This window comes from Chiroxiphia lanceolata, chromosome Z, assembly GCF_009829145.1.
Source record: "Chiroxiphia lanceolata isolate bChiLan1 chromosome Z, bChiLan1.pri, whole genome shotgun sequence".
Taxonomy (NCBI): Eukaryota; Metazoa; Chordata; class Aves; order Passeriformes; family Pipridae; genus Chiroxiphia; species Chiroxiphia lanceolata.
Window position 1 is genome coordinate 73,392,604 of NC_045671.1, and position 22,114 is coordinate 73,414,717.

The 22,114-nt window shown below is 37.5% G+C and overlaps 1 protein-coding gene across 2 annotated transcripts in view; it reads left to right on the forward strand.

Moving 5' to 3' along the window:
* LOC116780374 (contactin-associated protein-like 4) overlaps positions 1-22,114 on the forward strand; it is a 202,069-nt gene that overhangs the window by 172,009 nt on the left and 7,946 nt on the right. For both annotated transcript variants that reach the window (XM_032675302.1, XM_032675301.1), the window contains exons 16-21: positions 4,164-4,334; positions 9,197-9,415; positions 11,583-11,822; positions 13,849-14,073; positions 16,724-16,857; positions 17,927-18,014. In XM_032675302.1, coding sequence (XP_032531193.1) covers positions 4,164-4,334; positions 9,197-9,415; positions 11,583-11,822; positions 13,849-14,073; positions 16,724-16,857; positions 17,927-18,014 — 1,077 coding nt within the window. The remainder of the gene's footprint in view (positions 1-4,163; positions 4,335-9,196; positions 9,416-11,582; positions 11,823-13,848; positions 14,074-16,723; positions 16,858-17,926; positions 18,015-22,114) is intronic.

Sequence of the window (22,114 nt, forward strand, 5' to 3'; positions counted from 1 at the left end):
TACTGTATATCAACTGAGCAGGGTAATAGGAAAGGTTTTAAAGCATCTGAGGGTGAAAGAAGCCTTTGGTACCTTAATGTACAGGAATTCTACGGTCTTCATGAAAAAAGGAAAGAGTTATCTTTGTTATTTCTGTCATTTTTCAAGAAAAACCCAGATGTTGATTAAATTCCAATAGAGTTAGTTAGTATGAGTAGACATGCAAAAAACCAACTTCTCTGTTGGGTGTTTTTTGTTCTTGTTGTTTTCATTACAAGAACTGAGTGGACATAGTCCGATTTATTGCCACAAATTTTCAGTAAGTATAAATAAATATATATATAAATAAATATATATAAAAATAAATAAATATATAAATAAACCCGAAACACTGAAGGAAATCTACTGTGCCAAAATTATGTGTAATAAATGGGTAGTTATACTCTGTCAGCATCAGACTGACTCTTGGGTCCAAAATAAAATTAGTGATATGTATCTGAATAAATAAGGATAGTACAACAAAATGTAAGGATAATGTATCATTCAGCATGAATTTATATTAAATAAAGATAAAGGTAATAATACTGGTGAGGTGAGGCTCATGGACTCTAGTAAGGTCTAGATGGAGTATTTTATACTTGGTTGAATTACCAAAACAAAGGAAATGAAGAAATTCAACTGCAAAATGACAGCTCAAGGATGTAAATGCAAGCAGATAATCCATTCAACGTGAGTTCTTAGTGTGGCGTTTAAATGAAAAAGAAAACAACTAAGGTGAGCTTTGGATATAATAACAACTAACTGTATCAACCAGTCATAAGTGATATTATAGCTAAAGCAACACAGTAAGTTTCTAAGTTTAGAAAAAAAAAATCTGTTTCGTCCCTCTTCAGTAGCCTGAGAAATCAGGGCATGTCTGACTCTTAATAGCATAAGTATTCACTTCTTCCTCTTATTTAGCTTTCCATTATTAGTTGTTATTAGTTTGTATTTGTCCTGACCTCAGTCTAATCAACATTATTTTGATCCTCTTTGCAGCTTCCTGAATAATCAAGTCTATGATTAGAGTTTTGCAACATATAAAGAAAATGTAAGGTTAAAGAAGTTGAGATACATGTTTTTAGTGAAAGTCTCTTAATCTCTTTGCTGAGTTTGGGCAAAATCTGAGGTGATATGTTCAACTTAAATGGCGTTTCGTAGAGGAAGAAATTTCAAATAACGTTGTTGAAAGCAGGAGATAAAATCAGAAAATTATCCAGTGGTTGGGATTTGAAGCTAGGCCAATGGACAGAGTGTGTGTGAATACATATATATACACAAATTGACAGTAAGGGCATTTATGAATTTTCTGTAAATAACAGTTTTTAATTTAATCAAAATTAAATTTTTATTTAATGGCATATCAGAGGTTGAACTTAATTGCACTTTTGCTTTCTAGTCTTTTAATCTATGGATCTTACAATAGGCTGCAGTGGAGCTGGAAGTAGTTATACAGATGGGGCAGTTAACTCCACAAACTCTCAGAGGTAAACAGTTGCCAGCTGGTCAGACTTCCTGAAGTTAGGAGGAAAGCTTTAGAAGAAGAAATTTTTGCACAATTCTCCATAGTTTTGGCCTCCTCTCTGCTGTGCTGGATAAAGGGAAATTTTTGCATTTAGCAAAACTGAAAACAAATAGATGTAACTTAATGATGACTTTCCTGCTTGGTTTTGAGTGGGAATAAAACAAAACACTCCCTCACTTTTCCACACACACGACAAAACAGTACCAAATGCAAACAAAAAAACCAGACAAAACCCCCTATCATAATTCAAATGATGAATGATCACATTATAATTTAAAGGTCAGCTTAAGAGGCCAGATGGGGAGGAACAGACCAAAGTCAGACATGCAAAATCCTAATCATCTGCTGGTGGTTTAACTAAGATTAGATAACCCAGTGGTGTAGATAAGATAAACTAGTAGAATCTGCAATCTGCAATGGACACCTTTTCTACAGTAATAAGCTTCCTTATTCCTGCCACTGTGCACATATCTGATCCAGTGACATTCCAGTGAGATTCAAAGGTCCTGAAGATGCACCAGAGGCCAGAAACCGGCTCTTAGAGGAAAGAGCACGCTCTGCTGGAAGCTTTCTGGGTACCTTTCAAGTGTTTCACCAAATCCCTCTAAGAAGGAGAATATGGGAAAGATGCAAGGCATGTTAAATGTCACCTCCACAAAGCCTACAGCTGCTTTGAGAACACCACTGGCATCTGCAGATTAACAGCAGCGTGCCTTAGCTGTGTCAGTACCTAAGAGATGGGTAGTATTTTGTGTGTCATGTCCCTTAGAGATTTTCTCTGTTTGGGGGAGATGAAAAGGTAGTGGAAAAAAAAGGTATGTATAAAAAATATCGCTCAGGCCATAAGATCTTTATTTTCTCTCCTCAGCACTCACCATCCCTGCTGGAATTTTGAGAGACACTGGTATGGTAACATGAAAATATCTAATTTATTTGTCTTCTTCTTATTTGTCCCTTTTTTCACTTTACAGTTTCAGGTTGGTAAGATGAGGTGATATATGCTAAAAATGAAATAATTTTTTCAATATAGATATGCTTATATATCATTTATAACAAACAGGATCTTCTTTTTTTATTCATAGGGAGACTGCAGTCTTACTGCTTGGATAAAATGCTAAATATTATTGATTTCCTAACCACATAGTGTTTGGCAGTTCCAGAAAACTAAATAGGAGACTGAACCAGGTACCATAAAGACAAGAAATTCTTTTCCCAACTTGATTTATGACAGCATAAGTTACTTTTTAATATATTTTTCCTAGATCTATATTTAACCTGCTTTATAGATACAATATCTTAACATTCAAAATTATGTAATTCTCAGAGCTTAGAAAAAGAACATCTGTATAAGACAGGACAGTAAATTAAGTGAGGAAAAATAAAACTTCCTGTTCCTGCCCTCCCCCAAAGACTGTGTTCTGATTTACAAAGATCATTCAAATACTTCGTTTGATTTAGAAAGTAATATAGCTTAATAAAGAAATACAAATACACCTGTAAGAATTCAGCAATTATAACAAGCTACTTCTAGTTGAACACCTTAAGTAAAGATTATCTACTTATTAGAGTGTTTTTAGAGATTTTACATAAACTTTTTAATAAAAACAGAATCTAGCAAATTATGATTGAATGCTAGCATACAGATAAATCAAACCAGGTAAATATCTGTTCTTGATCTTACAACCTTTTTTTGATTAAAACTGACTTAATCTTGTAAGTAAGAATGTGTATGAATGTCCAAATTGCAGGCAACTAAAGAAAAAGATACCTTTGTAATTATTTTAATTCCTTCTGCAGTAATTACTAGGATATGTGTCCTACATTTTTTGTGATATCTGAAGTAAAACTTCATTGGGCTACAGTGATAACATCACTCTTTTCTCATTATGTGAGAAAATATATATGAAAAATCTCATTGTTTTAGTATATACTGGCTAATCATAGAATTGTCAAGCAAAAGACCTTTGAGATCATGAAGTCCAACAGTGATGTTCACCATTATGTTCACCATTAAGCCATGTCCTCAAATGCCATATCCACACATTTTTTGAACACTTACATGCATGGTGAGTCCACCACTTCCCTGGGAAATCTGTTCCAAGGCTTTGCAACCCTTCCAGTGAAAAAAAATTCTGTTATATCTAAAGTTGAGGCCGTTTCCTCTCATCCTGTCACTTGTTGCCTGAGAGGAGAGACTGGAAACTGCCTCACTACAAACCACTTTCAGGGAGTGATAAGGTCCCTCCTGAGCCTCCTTTTCTCCAACAACCCAAAACAACCCCAGCTCCTCAGCTGCTACTACTGTAATGTAGGTTAGTACTTCATTCAGAGCTGCTGTATTTGCTCCATGAAAGGATACATCAGGCCAGAACCGGAATTCCTAGCTGAGATGTGATTTCTTTTGTTTCCTATTAATTGGCTTTTGGCTGCCTGAACTGAGTCCCTTTATTCTAATTTTTCCAAGTACTCCTACTGTTTGTTTTATAGGGTAACCAGGAAGCTTCTGTGGGTATCAGACTCATCTTAGACCTGGGCTCTTCCCTCTATTCGTTGGTTATAAAATTTGTCCTGGCAATGTTAGATAACACTGTATCTATCAATCTTTCATTCTGACAACCAGGAACATTTTGGAATTCAGCTTCCTTCAACACAGAGACATCCTACCTGCATTTCCCCACCTTCCACGGAGAGCTCAGTGCAGATGTCTCATTTTTCTTTAAAACTACTGCTTCCTCAGGAGTGTTTTTAGAGAACCTGGGAATTCAAGACTTCATAAGGATAGAGTTATACTGTAAGTAACACGACTATTTGTGGTTGCTGTTGTTATTATTATTATTATTATTGCTTTCAGTTTGATTAAATTAGAATTAACTTAAAGGGAGAGTATTTTAAAACTGTTCTCTGGCTTTATTACTTCTACTACTACTGCTCTGGATCTTTATCATTATCCAAAAAATTCCAGCACTGATACTATAATTCAAGTACATTCCCAAATCCTTATAATTCCACATACAAATAAACTTTTCTCACGTGAGAAAAAGAAATATCTCACTAAATCCACTAAGATGACCCATGTGCAATGCAACCTTTATCTTAGTTGACTCAATATTTTGGTTTTATTTAAAAGGGAGAGTATTTAAAAGATTGAATTGTTGTTTCAGAAAACTTTGGATTAATTTGAAATGTACCATTAGCTGAAAAGTCTTGTACATGCAGGGTGACTCTGAGAGTTCTTTAGACAGTTCCTCAATTTTTTTTACATATCCATTTTGTTATCAGATTCAAGTATTTTCCAGAGAAGAGTACAAATAAATATGTAAGTTATATTGCAAAATATTACCATAGAAACTTTAATGATTTTTTCTTTAAGAAGTAAAACGTTCTGCTTGCTTGTTTTTTTATCCATGTTAATGTCTTATGTTAATGAAACAAACAGGGAAACATTTACTGTCTTCTTCTGTTGGTAGTATAACTATAGAATATCGTGTAATGTTTAATCAATTTATTTTGCATTATCTCAAATGATATTGTTATATTTGAAAACTACCCTGTTTTCAACATTGTTTTTGTCGTGTTTACCAAGACTATGAACTGCGTTCTGTTAAAGTTCTGTGAATGGTTTAAAGGAGATCAGCATTATAATCTCAGCGTCATGCAATACAGAAAATTGGGCTGGGTCAGCACTTCAGTGCAGACTCCCTGAAGCAATGATGATATTCTTGTCTGACAAATGACTTTCCATCTTCAAAATAAACAGTTAAATCATGGAAGCATTAAAGGAATGCTTCTGAAAACTAAATTTATTCAGACATTTGGCAAAAGACCGTAAGTCTTTCTTCAGAATAATAATGTAATAATATGGACAAGCTCATGTCACTTGTCCCATCCATTCATAAGCAGCCAAACTACTATATAATTATGGGTTTTATATGACTTGTGAGTAGTGAGGCATGACAGAAAGCAAAAGGCTGAACTGATCCATATTTTCAGCATTTATAATGCAAAGTTATCTCATTGTATAGCATGTAGAGATACTCCTTCACTTCCATAAACACCCTAATTTGTTGAGTAGACATGTCATAGGTAACTCACAGGTAGGATTGTTTGTATTGGAGCCAGAATTATCTGTTTTTACTGAGGGAAATATCAATCAGAAATGAGCAATATACATTTCCATCACAAATCCCTTTATCAAAAAAAAAAAAAAACCACATTGAACATTTTATATTGTATAGGTTCACTTAGATTTCATCATCATATACTCCTTTATAATATATGTGAATGAAAATCATGAACCTGCACTTGATGTTGCTTTAATAAATTAATGTCTTTCATATGTGTAACAATAAATAACAATAATGTAAATGTCAGGTATCACTGCTTAAGATGATGATGTGAGAAAATATTTAAAACTCATTATGTCATTAACATTTGACATTCAGCATTTAGTAACACCTTTCTTAACCTTTTATTGATCTCAAACTTTATATCTAATTCTTTTATTTATGAAGTAATGACCTTTAGACCTTGAAGCCTAACTTTGCAAACAAAACAGGGTCAGATCAAGAATCTTAATAGGAATTGTGAAGCTTAGTGATGTTCATTTGATTTTATGAAGTCAAAAACACTGCAGTGCATCTGTGTTCATATTCTAGAACTGCTGTAAGAATGGAGGTTGCATCCTAACTGTATTTTAAAAGAGGGAGTAAGGGAATTGTCTCAAAGAAGATACTTGATCTCTTTTTTATTTTCTTTTCACTGAATTATAAAAAGCTATTTTTTCCTGATTTCCTGTAATCTTCTGCAGAAAAAGTGGTTGAAAACAAAAAGTCCAACTCAGTTCTGAATAGTATGCTTTACTAAATACTTGTATGACCACAGGTTACGTGCTCTAGACAAAGGTCTGAGTGTTTTATACTGAATGTTTATCAAGGGTTTATTTCCAATGAGTTAAACAGAAATTTAATGAGGGTTGGGAACACTGGTGTATTGATTTGGTTGGGGTTCTGCAGTTGCTTTGGAAATAGTTCAGAAGAGTCCAATATGCAGCTGCTGATGGCCTTTGCTGCCCAAGTTAGCAACCTTTTCCTTGGGATGAGTGGGATTCAGTTGTTTCCTTTACGGAAAGTGCTTGGATTTTGCATTCTGTTGCATTATTGCTTTGTAACCACTTTCTGCTTCTGCACAGGATGCTCACACCCAATGCTCTAAATGGTTTCTCTGTGGCTGTGCTCTCTGTGAGTCGTTTCAGCCACAATTACCCACTGACCACTCCCCATGATTGCCATCGACCACCTCTTCCGCTCCACTTTGCCAATCTATAGCTGTGCTCTGCCTATGTTTGAATGCATCAGGGTCACAAGAGTCCCTGCAATGCTTGGGTAATTTTTGAGTAACACCAGGGGGTAGGTAGGGCCCAAAAAGTATTTTTGTTGCCAGATTAGTACTCCTGGATGCATCCTCTTCTGCTGCCCAAGAAATGATCAAAGTGGTCTTTGCCCATGTCCTTTATTGCAAGATGACCAATTCTAGGACCCACTCAACATCCTTCCACATCCTGTGGCCTGCATTCCACAGGTGGTTTCATCACAGCTCTTATAAAACCAAAATTTCTTTCAGATTTGCAGTGCAATTGCTTTTAGCAAGAAACACTTAAAATGTTATAGAACGTTAGGTGATTATACTTTTCACTTTTTCTGACGTATTCTGGTTAGTCTTCAGATACTACAGTGTAGGACCATATGGTCATCCTTGTTATTTGTGCCTTCCTCTGTGGAACTTCTGCTATTAGTTCCCTTTTTTTTCAAGATTATATTAATTTTTTTTAGTGGTACTAACATAATTCGTCATTTCAGTGGTTATTTCAAAAATCTTTATTGTGTGTTTTCTTACCTTTAAAATCTAAACAGTGACATTATTTATCAAATTCTGATATGCTATTTAATAGGCACATTCAGTGAGTTCAAAGCAGAATTTGTGTTTTCAGGCTTCACTCCAACAGTGTCCAGAGGATTACAAAGACCTCCCTGCAGAAGGTAACATTCAGCAGAAATTCTCTTTAGCCAGTCACATGGAGTTTCTGTTGCTTTTGTTCTCCTACTGTGTGGTTGGTTTGTTGTTCTATTTTTTTTTCTTTTATCCCTCAGTAAAGGGAGACCAAGCTCTCAATTTTGTTTGAATAAAAAAAATTTATCCTAAAATTCATTTTACCAAGAAACTTGTTTTAGACATCAGTTAATTCATACTATTGGTTAAAACTGTCAATTTTTAAGCAGAAAAGGTCAATTATTACAAAAGTCTTTCTGTTAAAAAATTGCACATTATGCTTTATTTTATTTGATAATTGAAATGGTTTATGTGCTTATCATTTTACTTTTCTCTCTCAGGTTCAACTGTTATAGAAAAATACTTTATAACAACAAGATTCAGGGCTTAAGGGATTGCAAACATGTGGCATTACTCAGTCTAAAGGTTGGCCAAAGTGGATCTAAATGTTATGAAATGTCTAATCTACGTTTAAAAGCTGAAAAGAAAAAATATTTTATTGAATGTTTTGTTTTAATTCAGTGAATTCCTCCTTAAAATGTTGTTTGAAGCCGATCTAGTTCCCTTGACTACTTCTATTTGTTTTGCTTTTCTATCAGAATTCAATGTTGTAAATGGGAACCTGTTTTTTGGATTCATGGAATCTTCTCAAACCTATAATCCTGTAATGAAATCCTTAATAATTCAAAATTATGCTAATCCCTTGTTTAGAGATTACTTGTTTTTATACACAATTGTCCTTGGACATGTGAAAGAAAAAGTTTCAGAGAGAATATTCCCAATTTCCAGATCTTCAGTTTCTGGCATATTCCTCGTCTTGTTATTCTGACCTGCAAAGATTCAGTTGTGATTTTTCTAAGCAAACTATAAAACTGTGTAACATGAAAGTTACTTAGAGAAAGATTCAGTTTAAATCACTGTATGCATAGTCCTATAAACGACATCAAAATTTGGTCTCTGATATTTGCAGAGAACGTGTGAATAAATAACAAAAGCAAATAGACAGTAGAAGATGCTTGGATGGATAACAGTGGTGGTAATTTAAATATAATTAACAATGGCAATCAGTTAACAATCTAATATTATGTTATCCTGGATTAACAGTTGCACTTTCTGAAAACTTTTTGGGAAGTAGTTGGCCATTGACTGGAGTGATTGTTTTAGTAAAATAATTTGACAAATTCGAGTGAACTGATATACGTCCATCTCTTGTACATATAGAGCTGACAATACAAAAACTGTTGCAAGTTGTCTGTGTTGTTTTATTCAGATAGTGTTTATGTGAATGATTGGAATACACAAGAGATACATTTCATCCAAACTGAAAAAATAGCAAAGCTAGCACATCTCATTGCTTCTTGACTGCTCTGCTCTCTTGGGGCCCACAAACAGATTACTTTCCATGCTGTGGATAAGTCGTTGCTCTCACTGTCAGTGAGTGTGAAGAGTGAACTGCAGCCCCCCAAAGTAAACTTTTCCTCAGAAACAGTCTTAGCCCATGAAATAGTAGGCTAGACCTTAAACTAACTTTCTCTGCTACTTAGTGATTTTCTGACCCAATTTACTATGAAATAATCCAGAAGTCCATTATTACTGTGCCCTTTCCAGCTCCATCTGAAGTGATTTTTTCATTTGACGTTGGGAACGGACCCAGCGAAGTCACAGTGCAGTCACCCACTGCCCTAAACGACAACCAGTGGCATTATGTGAAGGCTGAAAGGAACGTCAAAGAGGCGTCCCTGCAGATAGATCAGCTCCCTCAGAGATCCCACAGTGCTCCTCCTGATGGACACATCCGCCTGCAGCTCAACAGCCAGCTTTTTGTAGGTAGGCTGAATATTCCACTTGAATATTTCCTAATTTTCATCACAATCATGTGAAAAGGCCAGGGCTGGGACTGGGGCAGGGGAAGAAAAACAAATGGCAACCAAGTCTTTTTGAAAACAATCTGTATGATGACATATGGTCTTAAGTTGTGCCAGGGGAGGTTTAGGTTGGGTATCAAGAAGAAATTCTTTGCAGAGAGGGTGCTCAGCCATTGGAATGGGCTGTCCAGGGAAGTGGGGAATTCTCCGTCCCTGGAGGTTTTTAAGCTGAGACTGGATGTGGCATCAGTGCCATGGGCTGGGAGCAACAGTGGGGTTGGATCAAGGGTTGGACTTGATGATCTTGGAGGTCCCTTCCAACCCAGCTGCTTCTATGATTCTGTGATTCTATGAGAGCTATTGTGAAAAATCAATGGAGGTGTTGTGCTATTTTGAGGTTATAATTTGAGTGCCTTAGCCAATAGTTACTGATGGACAGGATTTCAAATGGAGTTTGCTTCCTTTGAGGTTTTTTTGAAGGACAATCCAAGGATCCAGGTTTGCACTATCTTTTGATGTCTCCAGGGGTGACAAGAAAACACATTGTCACATTGCCTAGAATGGGCATACAAAAAGCAGGGGGAATGGGAGCAGGAATTTGCAGTATTTTCATGGTGCCAGTCTCCACACATGTTCTTGGCTTAGCCTCCTGCTCCTTATTTTCTTCTAGACCAGCACAGCCCAAAAGCTGCTCTTCAGATCTGTGATGCAAGTTTTATTGTTTCCTTCTGTAAACTGTTAAGTAGGAAGTGAAACATAATGTCTTAAAAATGAATTGAGGAATAATACCATACATTTGTTAGAAGGACAGTTTTTGCAACCATTGTTGTTTTAAAAAACCAACGTTTTCTACTTTGGCATCTAAATCAGGACTTCAACATCACAGCTGGAAAAGCATTTGTCTTTTTTAACCAGGGTTTTCACAAACACAGCTCTCCCACTGTAGGATGGTAACCTGCTGAAGGAAGATGTGCTGTTTCTATAATTTCAAGGAAATTCTGTTGTCTCTCTTCATCCAGAACTTCTCATATTCATATAATGACATTGAGGGATTTAGATAAAATGCAGGAAAAGAAGAAATGGAGTAAAAAAGAATTAATTAATATTTTTTTAGTTATTACAAAAAGCTATGTAGAGGTATTTGTCATATACATGATAGTGTTCTTAATCTAATATTGCCTTATTATGAATTTATAATTTCCTAATGTATATGTATGGTGTACAGTGTAGAAGCATGTAAAGTTGGTTCTACTTTTTATTAAGATCTGCTGTGAGAAAATCATACTAAATTAACATAAGTTTTATTTACTGTGTGTTGGGGAGGAATGCACTTAAGGTGAATAGTGTTGTTAAACTGTAGCTACAGAAACTGTGAATCCTTAGGAAAAATTAAATGGAGAGGAAAGTCTTGTGTGCTCTGATCAGAATTCTGACCTGTGCCTCAAAAGGCCTCAAGGGTAGAAGATGGTGCTATCAAGTCTGAACACTTTCTCTAAATATTTTGATGATGTGTTGGTCTCTAAACCTGCTCCCAAACAATCTAATACTATGTTATCCTGGATTAACAGTTGCACTTTCTGAAAACTTTTTGGGAAGTAATTGGCCATTGACTGGAGTGATTATTTTAGTCATATAATTTGACAAATTCAAGTAAACTGATATACATCCATCTTTTGTACATATAGAGCTGATAATATAAAAACTGTTGCAAGTTTTCTGTGTTGTTTTACTCGGATAGTGTTCATGTGAATGACTGGAATACACAATTCTCTCCTGTCCTGTCCTGTCCTCACCTGTCCTCTCCTCTCTTCTCCTCCATCTTTAAAAATAAAACCTGAAAGAAAAAAAAAACATACTTTCTGGACCATACTCCTTTGTGAATTTATAGAAGTGTGTATCATTCCTTGCTATCTTACTGTAAAATATTCTTGCTTCTCATTAAATCTTCAAGGGCTCACATTAATTACTTGAAAAAAAAACAAATCAGATATGCTTTTAAAGCTACTTAGAAATATTTTCACATGCATAGGCTTGTATCTTGAAAATGCTGTTCAGAGGCTGTAAAACATAAAGAAGTTTTTACACATCAATTTTTAAAGTTTTAAAAGCTCTTATGAATTTATTTTCAGGGGGAACAGCCTCCAGGCAGAAAGGATTTTTGGGATGCATTCGTTCATTACAGTTGAATGGAATGGCCCTCGATCTGGAAGAGAGAGCAAAGATAACACCAGGAGTTGAACCAGGCTGTCCTGGACACTGTAGCAGCTATGGTAACCTGTGTCATAATGGTGGAAAATGCAGAGAGAAATACAGTGGATTCACCTGTGACTGCACTTTCTCTGCCTATGCTGGTCCATTCTGCAAGAAAGGCAAGGATGTCTTTTAGTTTTATCAATTATTGAAAACAGGACCGCGCAGTTCAGATCAACATCTTTACAGCCCTATAAAGATATGTTTAAATGCTTGAAAAATACTTGATTTACATAATGTATATAAATATTCAGTTAAATTTGTTGAATATCCGTAACTTTTGCTAAACACTGTTCTTCCAGAGTTAACTTCAACATACGCTATTCAAGCAGGAAACCTGAGAGGATCAGCATTTTCATGCAACTCCTTTGATTCTTTGATAGTATAGTAAATCTAGGAACTATACTGTAAAACATTTGGATTTATGTCTTTCAAATATTAATCTCAAAAATAAGACTAAATTTGGAAAACAAGCCAAGTAGCAGAAGAACCTAAATCTACTTTTTGCTATAATTTCAAGGAAAGTCTGTTGTCTCTTGATATGGTTTGAAGCTGGCTCCCTGCCAAGTCTCCAAACCTTACCACCAGAAGTCTCTCCCCCCCCCCAAAACCTCAGGGAGAAGAGGGAGAAAAAACAACCAACTAAGAAAACCCGAAACGAGAGAGACAGCTAAAGGGATATATATAAATATATTTACACTTATGTTACAATTGAAATATATACAATTTAAAATATATAGAATTCAACAAGGGAAGGGGAAGGGGGAAGGGAAAGGGAACAAAACCAAAATAAAATATATGTGTATGTATATATATATATATATATATATATATCCCAGTCAGTAGCCCGAGATATAGTAACTAAAGAGTTAGCAAAAAAAATATCCCACCACTCTCCTTGGGACAACCGAGAGTCACTCTGGGACGATCGCCGGCAACCTCCGCCTCCCAAGGTCGACAAGGCCCTACCAGGCCTCGCTCCCCAACACGGCAGACTCAACAGCAGGGAACCTGCACCTCCAAGCCGCCGGAAGGAAAGAGAGCGAAGGCCTTCTCTCCTTTCTTCTTATAATCTGGCTTACGTAAAAATCGTAAGGAATACTGGGTAAATCTGGGCCCTTCCTTGGTTACAAACTGGTCACCAAGGAAGGCGTAGACCAAACCACCACATCTCTCTTCACCCACAACTTCTTACATTGATATATGACATTGAGGGATTTAGATAAAATGCAGGAAAAGAAGAAATGGAGTAAAAAAGAGTTAATTAATTTTTTTTAGTTATTACAAAAACTATGTAGAGGTATTTGTCATATACATGATATAAATATATATATATATATATATATATATATATATATATATATATATAAAAAAGTGAGATCTTTGCAAAGAGGACTGAGCCCATGTTTCCAGCCATCTTCAAGTAGTTACTTTGTGAAGGTATCATACTACTAGACGATCACAATTCATCAGGTTTGAATTTAAAAATGGAAGTTCACCTAAAATTTCTGGTGTTTGCATATAATTCAGTTTTGCTAAATTTTACTTGCTTCTTCCATGTATTAAATGCATTCTACAAAATACTAAGCAGCTTATATGCCACAACAACATGTTCCCCTAAACTAGTGAGAGGAACATATGCCCTGACATCACTGCCACCACAAAATGAGGGAGTTGTGTGACATCCATAAGAAGATCATAACCTAGTTTGTATTTTCCTTTTTTAGTTTTTCCCACCTAACCAGTTTCTTCTGCCAAATCCATGTTTCTGGTGTGGCCAGGTGTAATCTACATGTTAGGATTCAAATTACTGCACCCTTTTCTCTGTAGGAGCAGTACACATATAAGCCATAATATAATGGGCTTCAGGACTAGGATAAACACTAGACAAAAAAAATAGACAAAAAATTGCTTTTCATGAAACAGATATTTAAGACACACATGTAAATGAGTTTTGATCTAGCTGAGGTTGGTTCTTATGCTTCTCTGTAGTTCTAAATGCTCCATCCATTTATATTTTTTTCATTTTTGTTGCTATAGTCAAGAAAGCATTTTGTTTCATTCTGTGGCAGAAAGAAAAAAAAAAGGAAGACCTTTAGTATTACTGTGCATGAAATTTAAATATTTAATCACTTTTTGTTTCAGAGATCTCTGCCTATTTTGGGACTGGCGCTTCTGTGACATACAACTTTCAGGAATACTACACATTGGCTAAAAATTCCAGTTCTCATGCTTCTTCTTTCTATGCTGACATGACACTGAACAGGGAAACAATTACATTTGCCTTTCGAACAACAAGGACCCCAAGCTTGCTGCTTTATGTCAGCTCCTTCTACAAGGAATATCTCTCAGTCATTCTCACCAGAAACGGTGAGTGTTCGGCTGTCGGGAGACACTAATGAGTATCCACAAAAAGGGCCAGAAGGAGGACCCAGGAAACTCCAAGCCTGTCAGCCTGAGCTCAGTGCCTGGCAAGGTTATGGAGCAGATCATCCTCAGTGCAATCACACAGCACCTACAGGATGGACAAGGGGTCAGACCCAGCCAGCACGGGTTTAGGAAGGGCAGGTCCTGTCTGACCAACCTGATCTCCTTTTATGACCAGGTGACCCCCCTGGTGGGTGAGGGGAAGGCTGTGGATGTGTCTGTCTGGACTTCAGCAAAGCCTTTGACACCATCTCCCACAGCATTCTCCTGGAAAAGCTGCAGCCATGGCTTGGACAGGGGCACTCTGGGCTGGGTCAGGAACTGGCTGGAGGGCCGAGCCCAGAGAGTGGTGGGGAATGGAGCTGCATCCAGCTGGGATCCAGGCACTAGTGGTGTCCCCAGGGATCAGTGTTGGGCCCAGTCCTGTTTAATATATTTATTGATGATTTAGATGAGGGGATTGAGTCCACATCAGCAAATTTGCAGATGGCACCAAGCTGGGGGAAGTGTCAATCAGCTGGAAGGCAGGAGGGCTCTGCAGAGGGACCTGGACAGGCTGGAGAGTTGGGCTGGTTCCAACGGGATGAGGTTCAACCAGGCCAAGGGCCGGGTCCTGCACTTTGGCCACAACAACCCCCTGCAGCCCCACAGGCTGGGGACAGAGTGGCTGGAGAGCAGCCAGGCAGGAAGGGAGCTGGGAGTGGGGATGGACAGGGAGCTGAACAGGAGCCAGAGTGTGCCCAGGGGGACAAGAAGGCCAATGGATCCTGGCCTGGATCAGGAACAGTGTGGCCAACAGGTCCAGGGAAGTGATTCTTGCCCTGGACTCAGCACTGGTGAGGCCACCCCTGGAGTGCTGTGTCCAGTTCTGGGCCCTCAGCTCAGGAAGGACATGGAGGGGCTGGAGCAGGTCCAGAGGAGAGCAACGAGGCTGGGGAAGGGACTGGAGCACAAGTGCTGTGAGGAGAGGCTGAGGGAGCTGGGGCTGTTCAGCCTGGAGAAGAGGAGGCTCAGGGGAGACCTCCTCACTCTGCAACTCCTTGACAGGAGGGGGGAGCCAGGGGGGGTTGGTCTCTTTTCCCAGGCAACGATCAGCAAGACAAGAGGGCTGGGTCTTCAGCTGTGCCAGGGGAGGTTTAGGTTGGATATTAGGAAGAATTTCTTTCCAGAGAGGGTGCTCAGCCATTGGAATGTGCTGCCCAGGGAAGTGGTGGATTCTCCGTCCCTGGAGGTTTTTAAGCTGAGACTGGATGTGGCATCAGTGCCATGGTCTGGGAACCACAGCGGGGTTGGATCAAGGTTGGACTTGATGATCTTGGAGGTCCCTTCCAACCCAGCTGATTCTATGATTCTATGATAACTGTCAGCTCACATTTACCTTGATTTCCAGACCTGAAACAAAAACTATTTATTGCCCTGTTGCTGCTTCAGATGGAATTTTTGTCTTTTCTCTTGCATCGAGCAATTCTTTCCATGTGAAATATTCCTCCTACTGTAATTTCAACTTTTGCTGCAGTTCTTTGATTGTATTGTCAAAAGTACTTATTTCTGTAAATCCTTTAGAATTTTTGGGGGGTTTTAAAAGTTTTGAAATTAAATTCAAAATTTTATTTGAGCTGTGTGCAACTCATGAGCCTTAATAGTTGCCATCCTAAAAATAAATAAGGAAATAAACTAATTTTTTGAAAGTGCATTATCCATTTCCCAAATTAATCAGAGGTCATTTCATTCAATTGATTTCATAAACTACTTAAATATCTGTGAATATACACGTATATACAGCTGTGAAAATACACATAGCATAATTGATTATTCCATTTAAGCTGAACATTAAATGTTAGTTTGATCTTTCCATTCTTTCTTCTACATCTAGATAATTATTTTTTTTTAATTAAAAAAAAACCCATGGACTGAATTACGTCTTTGGGTTTATAAAAGACCTCTTTGCAGTCACAGTGATTCTATGCTCAGAGAAGGGTCTGTGCTATCCCAGATACATATTTGGATGTAGAATAACTGTAGCATTGCCCCAGATGGAACATGTTTTGCTCATGACTGGCCTGGGCCTGACATGGACCTTGATTTCCAGAGGATGAGTAAAAACTTGTAGTCCATCTGCAGTTGGGAGGGAACTTCTGTGTTCTGCTGTGTGATTATATGTGTACAGACAGTATTCTGGGAGTTCCCAACAAGGAATAGAAATTGAGTTAGAAATTATTACACTGCATTCTACTCAATTCCACTAGTCAGAGGTTTTCAGATCTGGTCAGTCTGATCATTATTGAAGAACAGCACTTCTGAAGTACTGAGGTTTATTTAAGTCACATTATGAGAGCTGCCAGACTGAGTCTTTCTCAGTTGAATTTTAAGAGTTCCTGTAAAATTCCTGCCCAAATTTTAACTCATTAATCAGATTTGAGACAGTTTATTACCATCTTTGTCACTATATCCTACTTCCAACGTTGCTGTTGCTTGCTCTGTTGCCTTGAATTTCTCACTGATATCCATTTCTCATGGAACAAATCACGCAGTGATCTAAATTTCCTGTCGTGGCTGTGCTTTACTACACCTTCTGCTCCGTTTATCCCTGCAGGAAGTTTACAGATTCGGTACAAGTTAGACAACCATCAAGATCCTGATGTCTTCAGCACTAATTTCAAAAGCATGGCTGATGGACAGCTGCAACACGTGAAGATTAACAGAGAGGAGGAAATACTCTTTATAGAGGTAACTCAGGAAAAAAAAAAAAAACAACAAAAAACAAAGTGCATCATCATAAAGTAGATGATCCAAAGCAAAATGAAATAAATGGTTGCAACAAGGCAATTATCTCCAAATAAAGTGTTTTAATATCTCAGTTAATCAAAGCAAAGGTTTAACAGTCTCATGATGCACAGTGAAAATTTATGTTATTTAGTCTCTTTGATGTTAATTTTGTCTATTTCAGAAGGCTCATAATTTACCTCATAATTTTATATGAAAATACAATTAATTGCTTGATGATTAAACTTTCAAAATTTGTTCAATGTGTGTGACTGCTATCATTTGTTTTGGGTCTTGTATTTTGCTTTTTTGATTCAAGTTATGCATTAAACTACAGTACAACTATACTGTCACCCAGGTAACTCTTTTGTGAAATTTTCTGTGGTCTCTTTTACATCATCAAAATGATGTGGCTATGAAGGAGAATATTTTTTTTATTTTTATTTTTTGTGATGAAAAAGAAATATTTATTTTTCTAATGATAGAACTAATAAGCAAAAAAGCCTTTTTTTAATATAAATTTTAAAACCCCGGATATTTTAGTATTTACAATTACAATTTACAATTACTAAATTACAATTTTGTATTTTGAGGCTAGATCTTGGTTTACTTAATTATGAATTGCTACTTGGCTTGAAGTAGTTCTAGAGGTACTGTGGGATGCAGAGTATTTACAATATAATATTTAATCTTTATGAACTAAATATTGAGTATCTTTTAAATGGAAAGAGACTTTTTTGTATTTTTAAAGGTTTACTATGGTTATTCACCTTATAGATGAAAAAGAAGGTATCAGCCAAATCAATAAGATAAATAAAGTCTTATTAAGTGAGATGCTTAAGAAGTATCACATTTATAATCAGTGATCTGAAGAAACTAAAAATCTATTCCTTGATGAGTTTTTATGCTATAACTAACAAATGCCTCCCTCAGATCCTCTTATTTTTAACCTTGATCTTACCTGCTTTTTTGAAAATCTTGACTACTATCTCTTCCATTATTCTAGTTTGTTCATCACTCTATTGTTCTACAGGTTAACCAGAAGGAAAGATTGAAGTTTATTCTGTCCTCAGGCACAGAGTTCAATGCAATCAAGTCTCTCACTCTTGGCAAGATTTTAGGTAAGTGGAACACTACAGGGTTTTTTAAGATGTGGATCAAAATGTCAACACGGGGCATAAAAAATAACTCTAATGTCATTGAAAGACATTTGTTGTCATGGATTTATTTAGAGACAGAGTAACAATCAATATAGAAACCTCAGTTCTGTTGAAATACAGATATAATCATGGGTAAGTGCTTCCTGAAAAGACCATCAAGTACAAGATGATTGCACACTTCTCTCTCTCTCTCATTTTGCAATCAAGCATTATGAAGAAAAAATAAATCACATTGAAATCATACACAAAGAAGGTAGAATGCTGTTAATCACATACCACACTTGAAAAACTTCCTGTGATTAGATTTTGATGTACCCAGTTAAGAATATGGTAAGTGAAATCTTTGTTGGACAATCTTTTTAAAACCAAGTTAAGCTATGACAAAATGTTTAGTCTAGTGATGATTCTTCAAAATATGTCTGTTTCTCTGCAATAATGATTAAAATGGAATTTACCAACCTACCATTACCATTTTTCCAATGTTCTTTAAAGAAAACAGAAATAACCTGGACTAAATCTCTCACGATCTCAAGATCTAACTTTAACCTCTGTGCTATAGGCAGCAGAGTCTTTCACTAGGCCAGTTTGCTCAAAACTCCATTCAACCTGGCCTTGAACACTTTCAGGGGTGGGGCATCTACCCCAGCTTTTCTGGGCATCCTGTTTCAGTGCCTCACCAACATCACAGTAAAGAATTTCTTCCTCATGTTGAATCCAAACCCACCATATTTCAGTTTAAAGCCATTGCCCTCTGACCTATCACTATGTGAAAAGTCTCTCTCCAGCTCCCTTGGAGGCTTCCTTTGAGTAGAGGAGGGCTGCTGCAAGGTCTCCCCGGGCCCTTCTCTTCTCCATGATGAACAACCCCAATTTCTCAGCCTTTCTTCATAGGAGAAGTATTGCTGCCCTCTGACTATTTCTGTGGCTCTCCTCTGTACCAGCTCTAACAGGGTCACACCCATCTCTTGCTGGAAAGCCCAGAACTGGACATAGTGCTTCAGGTGGGGTCTCACAAGAATGGAGTAGGGGTGTGTGAGACACTGAAATGGTTTATGGCTTAAACATCACTGGAAGACTTTTGCCCACTGTAGCAAAGTGTGCAAAAGAAGCAACTGCACACCAAAGCCCACCTCTCCCTGAATATGCCAAATAATTTGTACTATGACAGCAACTGGTGATAAGGTGGTACTGTAGTCCAGTTATCCCAAGAGAAGAATGTATCCACAAGTGTGAAAGACTGGAATGCTGATGGCTATGATAATCAAGGTGAAAGCTTCTGATGTGCAAAGAAACCACCCAGGTGCTGAGAGTGTGCACACCCACCACCTCAGGCTGCAAGCCGGGTAAGAGAAGGAAAGAGGCAAATCTTGTTTCATTGTCCTTACACAAATGATTCAGCTGGGCTGTGATAACTCCCCTCTGGGGAAGCATCATGACAATTCACACATAGACTGAAGATATTAATCTCTGCTGATAATGGCCATAATGGACACTGTATGCAGCTGTAAGGTTTTAGAAGTCACAAAATATGCCCTAATCCAGTATTACATCACCCACTGTAAAACTCCCCACCCCAACGGAGGAACTGGGAGTGTTTCCACCTAGCCTAGGCCCAATAAAAGACAGCACAGACTTCACTCAACACACTTGGACTTCTTCCTTCACCACCCTGGAATTCTCACACATGAGACTTCCCCTAACAACATGGACTTCTTCCTCCACCACATGGGCTTCTTCCCTCACAGACACGGGCTCCTTCCCTCACACAGATATTCCTTCAGCACCCTGGACTTCACTCACCACTCAGACTTCTTCCCTCACCACCCTGGGCTCCCCTTGATCCAGACTGCAACCATCACTTGGACAAGACTGGGACTCTCATCACCAAGAAGAGGATCAATGAGACACCATTGGAATCCACAGTGGTGATGAATCTGTCGCTCTGTTGCACTCTCTCCCCCTTTCTCTTTTTATCCTGTTTCTTTTTGTCTCTCTCTACCTCACATTTATTCTTAAATAAAATCCATATTAGTGACTGTAGCACATGGTCTGGTTTGCACCTTAATTCAGACAGAAGCATCTCTTGAATAATTTTAAGAACTAGATCATGACAAGGGGGAAAAGTCATCTCCCTCAATCTACTCACCAAGCATCTTTTTGTGCAACCCAGGTAAGATTTGCTTTCTGAACTGCAAACGTTGCTGGCTCATATCTTATTTTTCATCCACCAGTGTCATCAAGTGTTTCTCCTCAGGGGTGCTCTCAATCTACTCACCCCCCAGTCTGTATTGATTTTGGGGATTGCCAAAACCCAGGTGCAGAACCCTGCAATTGGCCTGGTTGAATTTCATGGATGTTCACATGATCCCAATCCTCAAACCTGTCAAGGCCCCTCTGGATGGCATTCCATCTCTCAAGTGTGTCAACTGCACTACTCAGTTTAGTGTCATCCACAGACTTTTTTTAGAATACACTCAACCCTACTGTTGGTGTAGCTTAGTAAGGGTATTGAATAGTAACAATACCAGTGTGGATCCCAAAGGAACACCAACTGTTACCAATCTCCATTTAGACACTGAGCTGTTGGGTGCAACTGTTTGGATAAGACACTCCAATTAATTCTTTATCCATCAAATGGGTTGCTGTGGTTTTCAATTCTGAAAAATAGAAATACATGTTTTTGAAATGTAGGTTTTATTTATAGAACTTACAGTGCAGAAAGGAACTGGTATGTAGACATGCATAGAGAGTGGAAAAATAATGGTCATTTAACATAACTCTAAAGCAATATTGGGTGAAATTTAAAGTACTAGAAGAAAATATTTCCTAATCCCAGAAACTGATGATAAAAATGAATCAGGTATTTATTTTTTTTCTCGATGATTTTTGAATGACCTTGGGAATCTGGAGAGGTCCCAGCTGACAGGAGCATCTCTAATGTTATACTGATTTTCAAGAGGGGCAAGAAGATTGACCCTGGAAACTACAGGCCTGTCAGTCTCACTTCAGTGCCTGATAAAATTATGGAGAAGATTATTCTAGGAGGTATTGAAAAACACCTGAAGGACAAAGCAGTCATCAGTCACAGCCACCACAGCTTCATGAGGCAAAAGTCCTGCTTGTCGGGCTTAATTTCCTTTAATGACAAGATAACCCACCCAGCTGATCAAGGGAAGCCAGTTCATGTAATCTCTTTGGATTTCAGTGAAGTTTTTGACACTGTCTCTCACAGGATCTTTCGGATAAAATCGACTGGTTACTGGTGGGGTTCCACACACATTAGGCCCAATGCTCTTCAACAGCTTCAGAAATGATTGGATGCAGGGCTTAAAGGAGTAGTAAGTTTGCTGATGATACTGGATTGGGAAGAGCAAACAAAGTGCTATAAAGATACTTAAGGATGCATAACTACATTTTACTATAATACACAGTCTCCAATAAACAACTCGTGTTTTATGTGTGTCATTTTCGGTCAATTTTTTACTTTAGCACTAAAGTGGAGAATGGTTGTCTTCCCTAAATTTTTTCACTTCTGTCATCAAGATTGCTCGATCTAATAAAAAGTTTTACTTTATCACAGCAGTATTTTCTAATTAAGGAGTCAAGTGAACCGAAAGGATTTAAAATATCTAATTTCCTTTCACATTACACGCGTACAATATTTAATAAATTATTTGTGTAGGAAGCTAAAAAATAATACAAACCACTCTACTCCTGAGGTTTTCAATCCTACTTATAGTTAGAGGTATATATTTTTATTGCAAGGGGTTTGGGACGATGTTTATTTGCCACCTCAGTGTTAATCTTTTTCTTAAAACATCCAGCCCTAGCAGATCCTTCAGTGTGTAGAGGCAATCATCACAAACAGATGTAAAGAGAAAAGAGGCAATTAAACAGCCAACTTTTTATGTGCTCCATCGGTGTAGGTGAGCAGACTTTTGGCTAACCTCCATCTATCTAATAATTTATCATTGTTGCAATAAGGAGAGAGCAGATGAGGAAAATGCTGCTGTGTTACTTTGCAAAGTTCTACAAAAACGCATTAACCACTTTTTCAACAT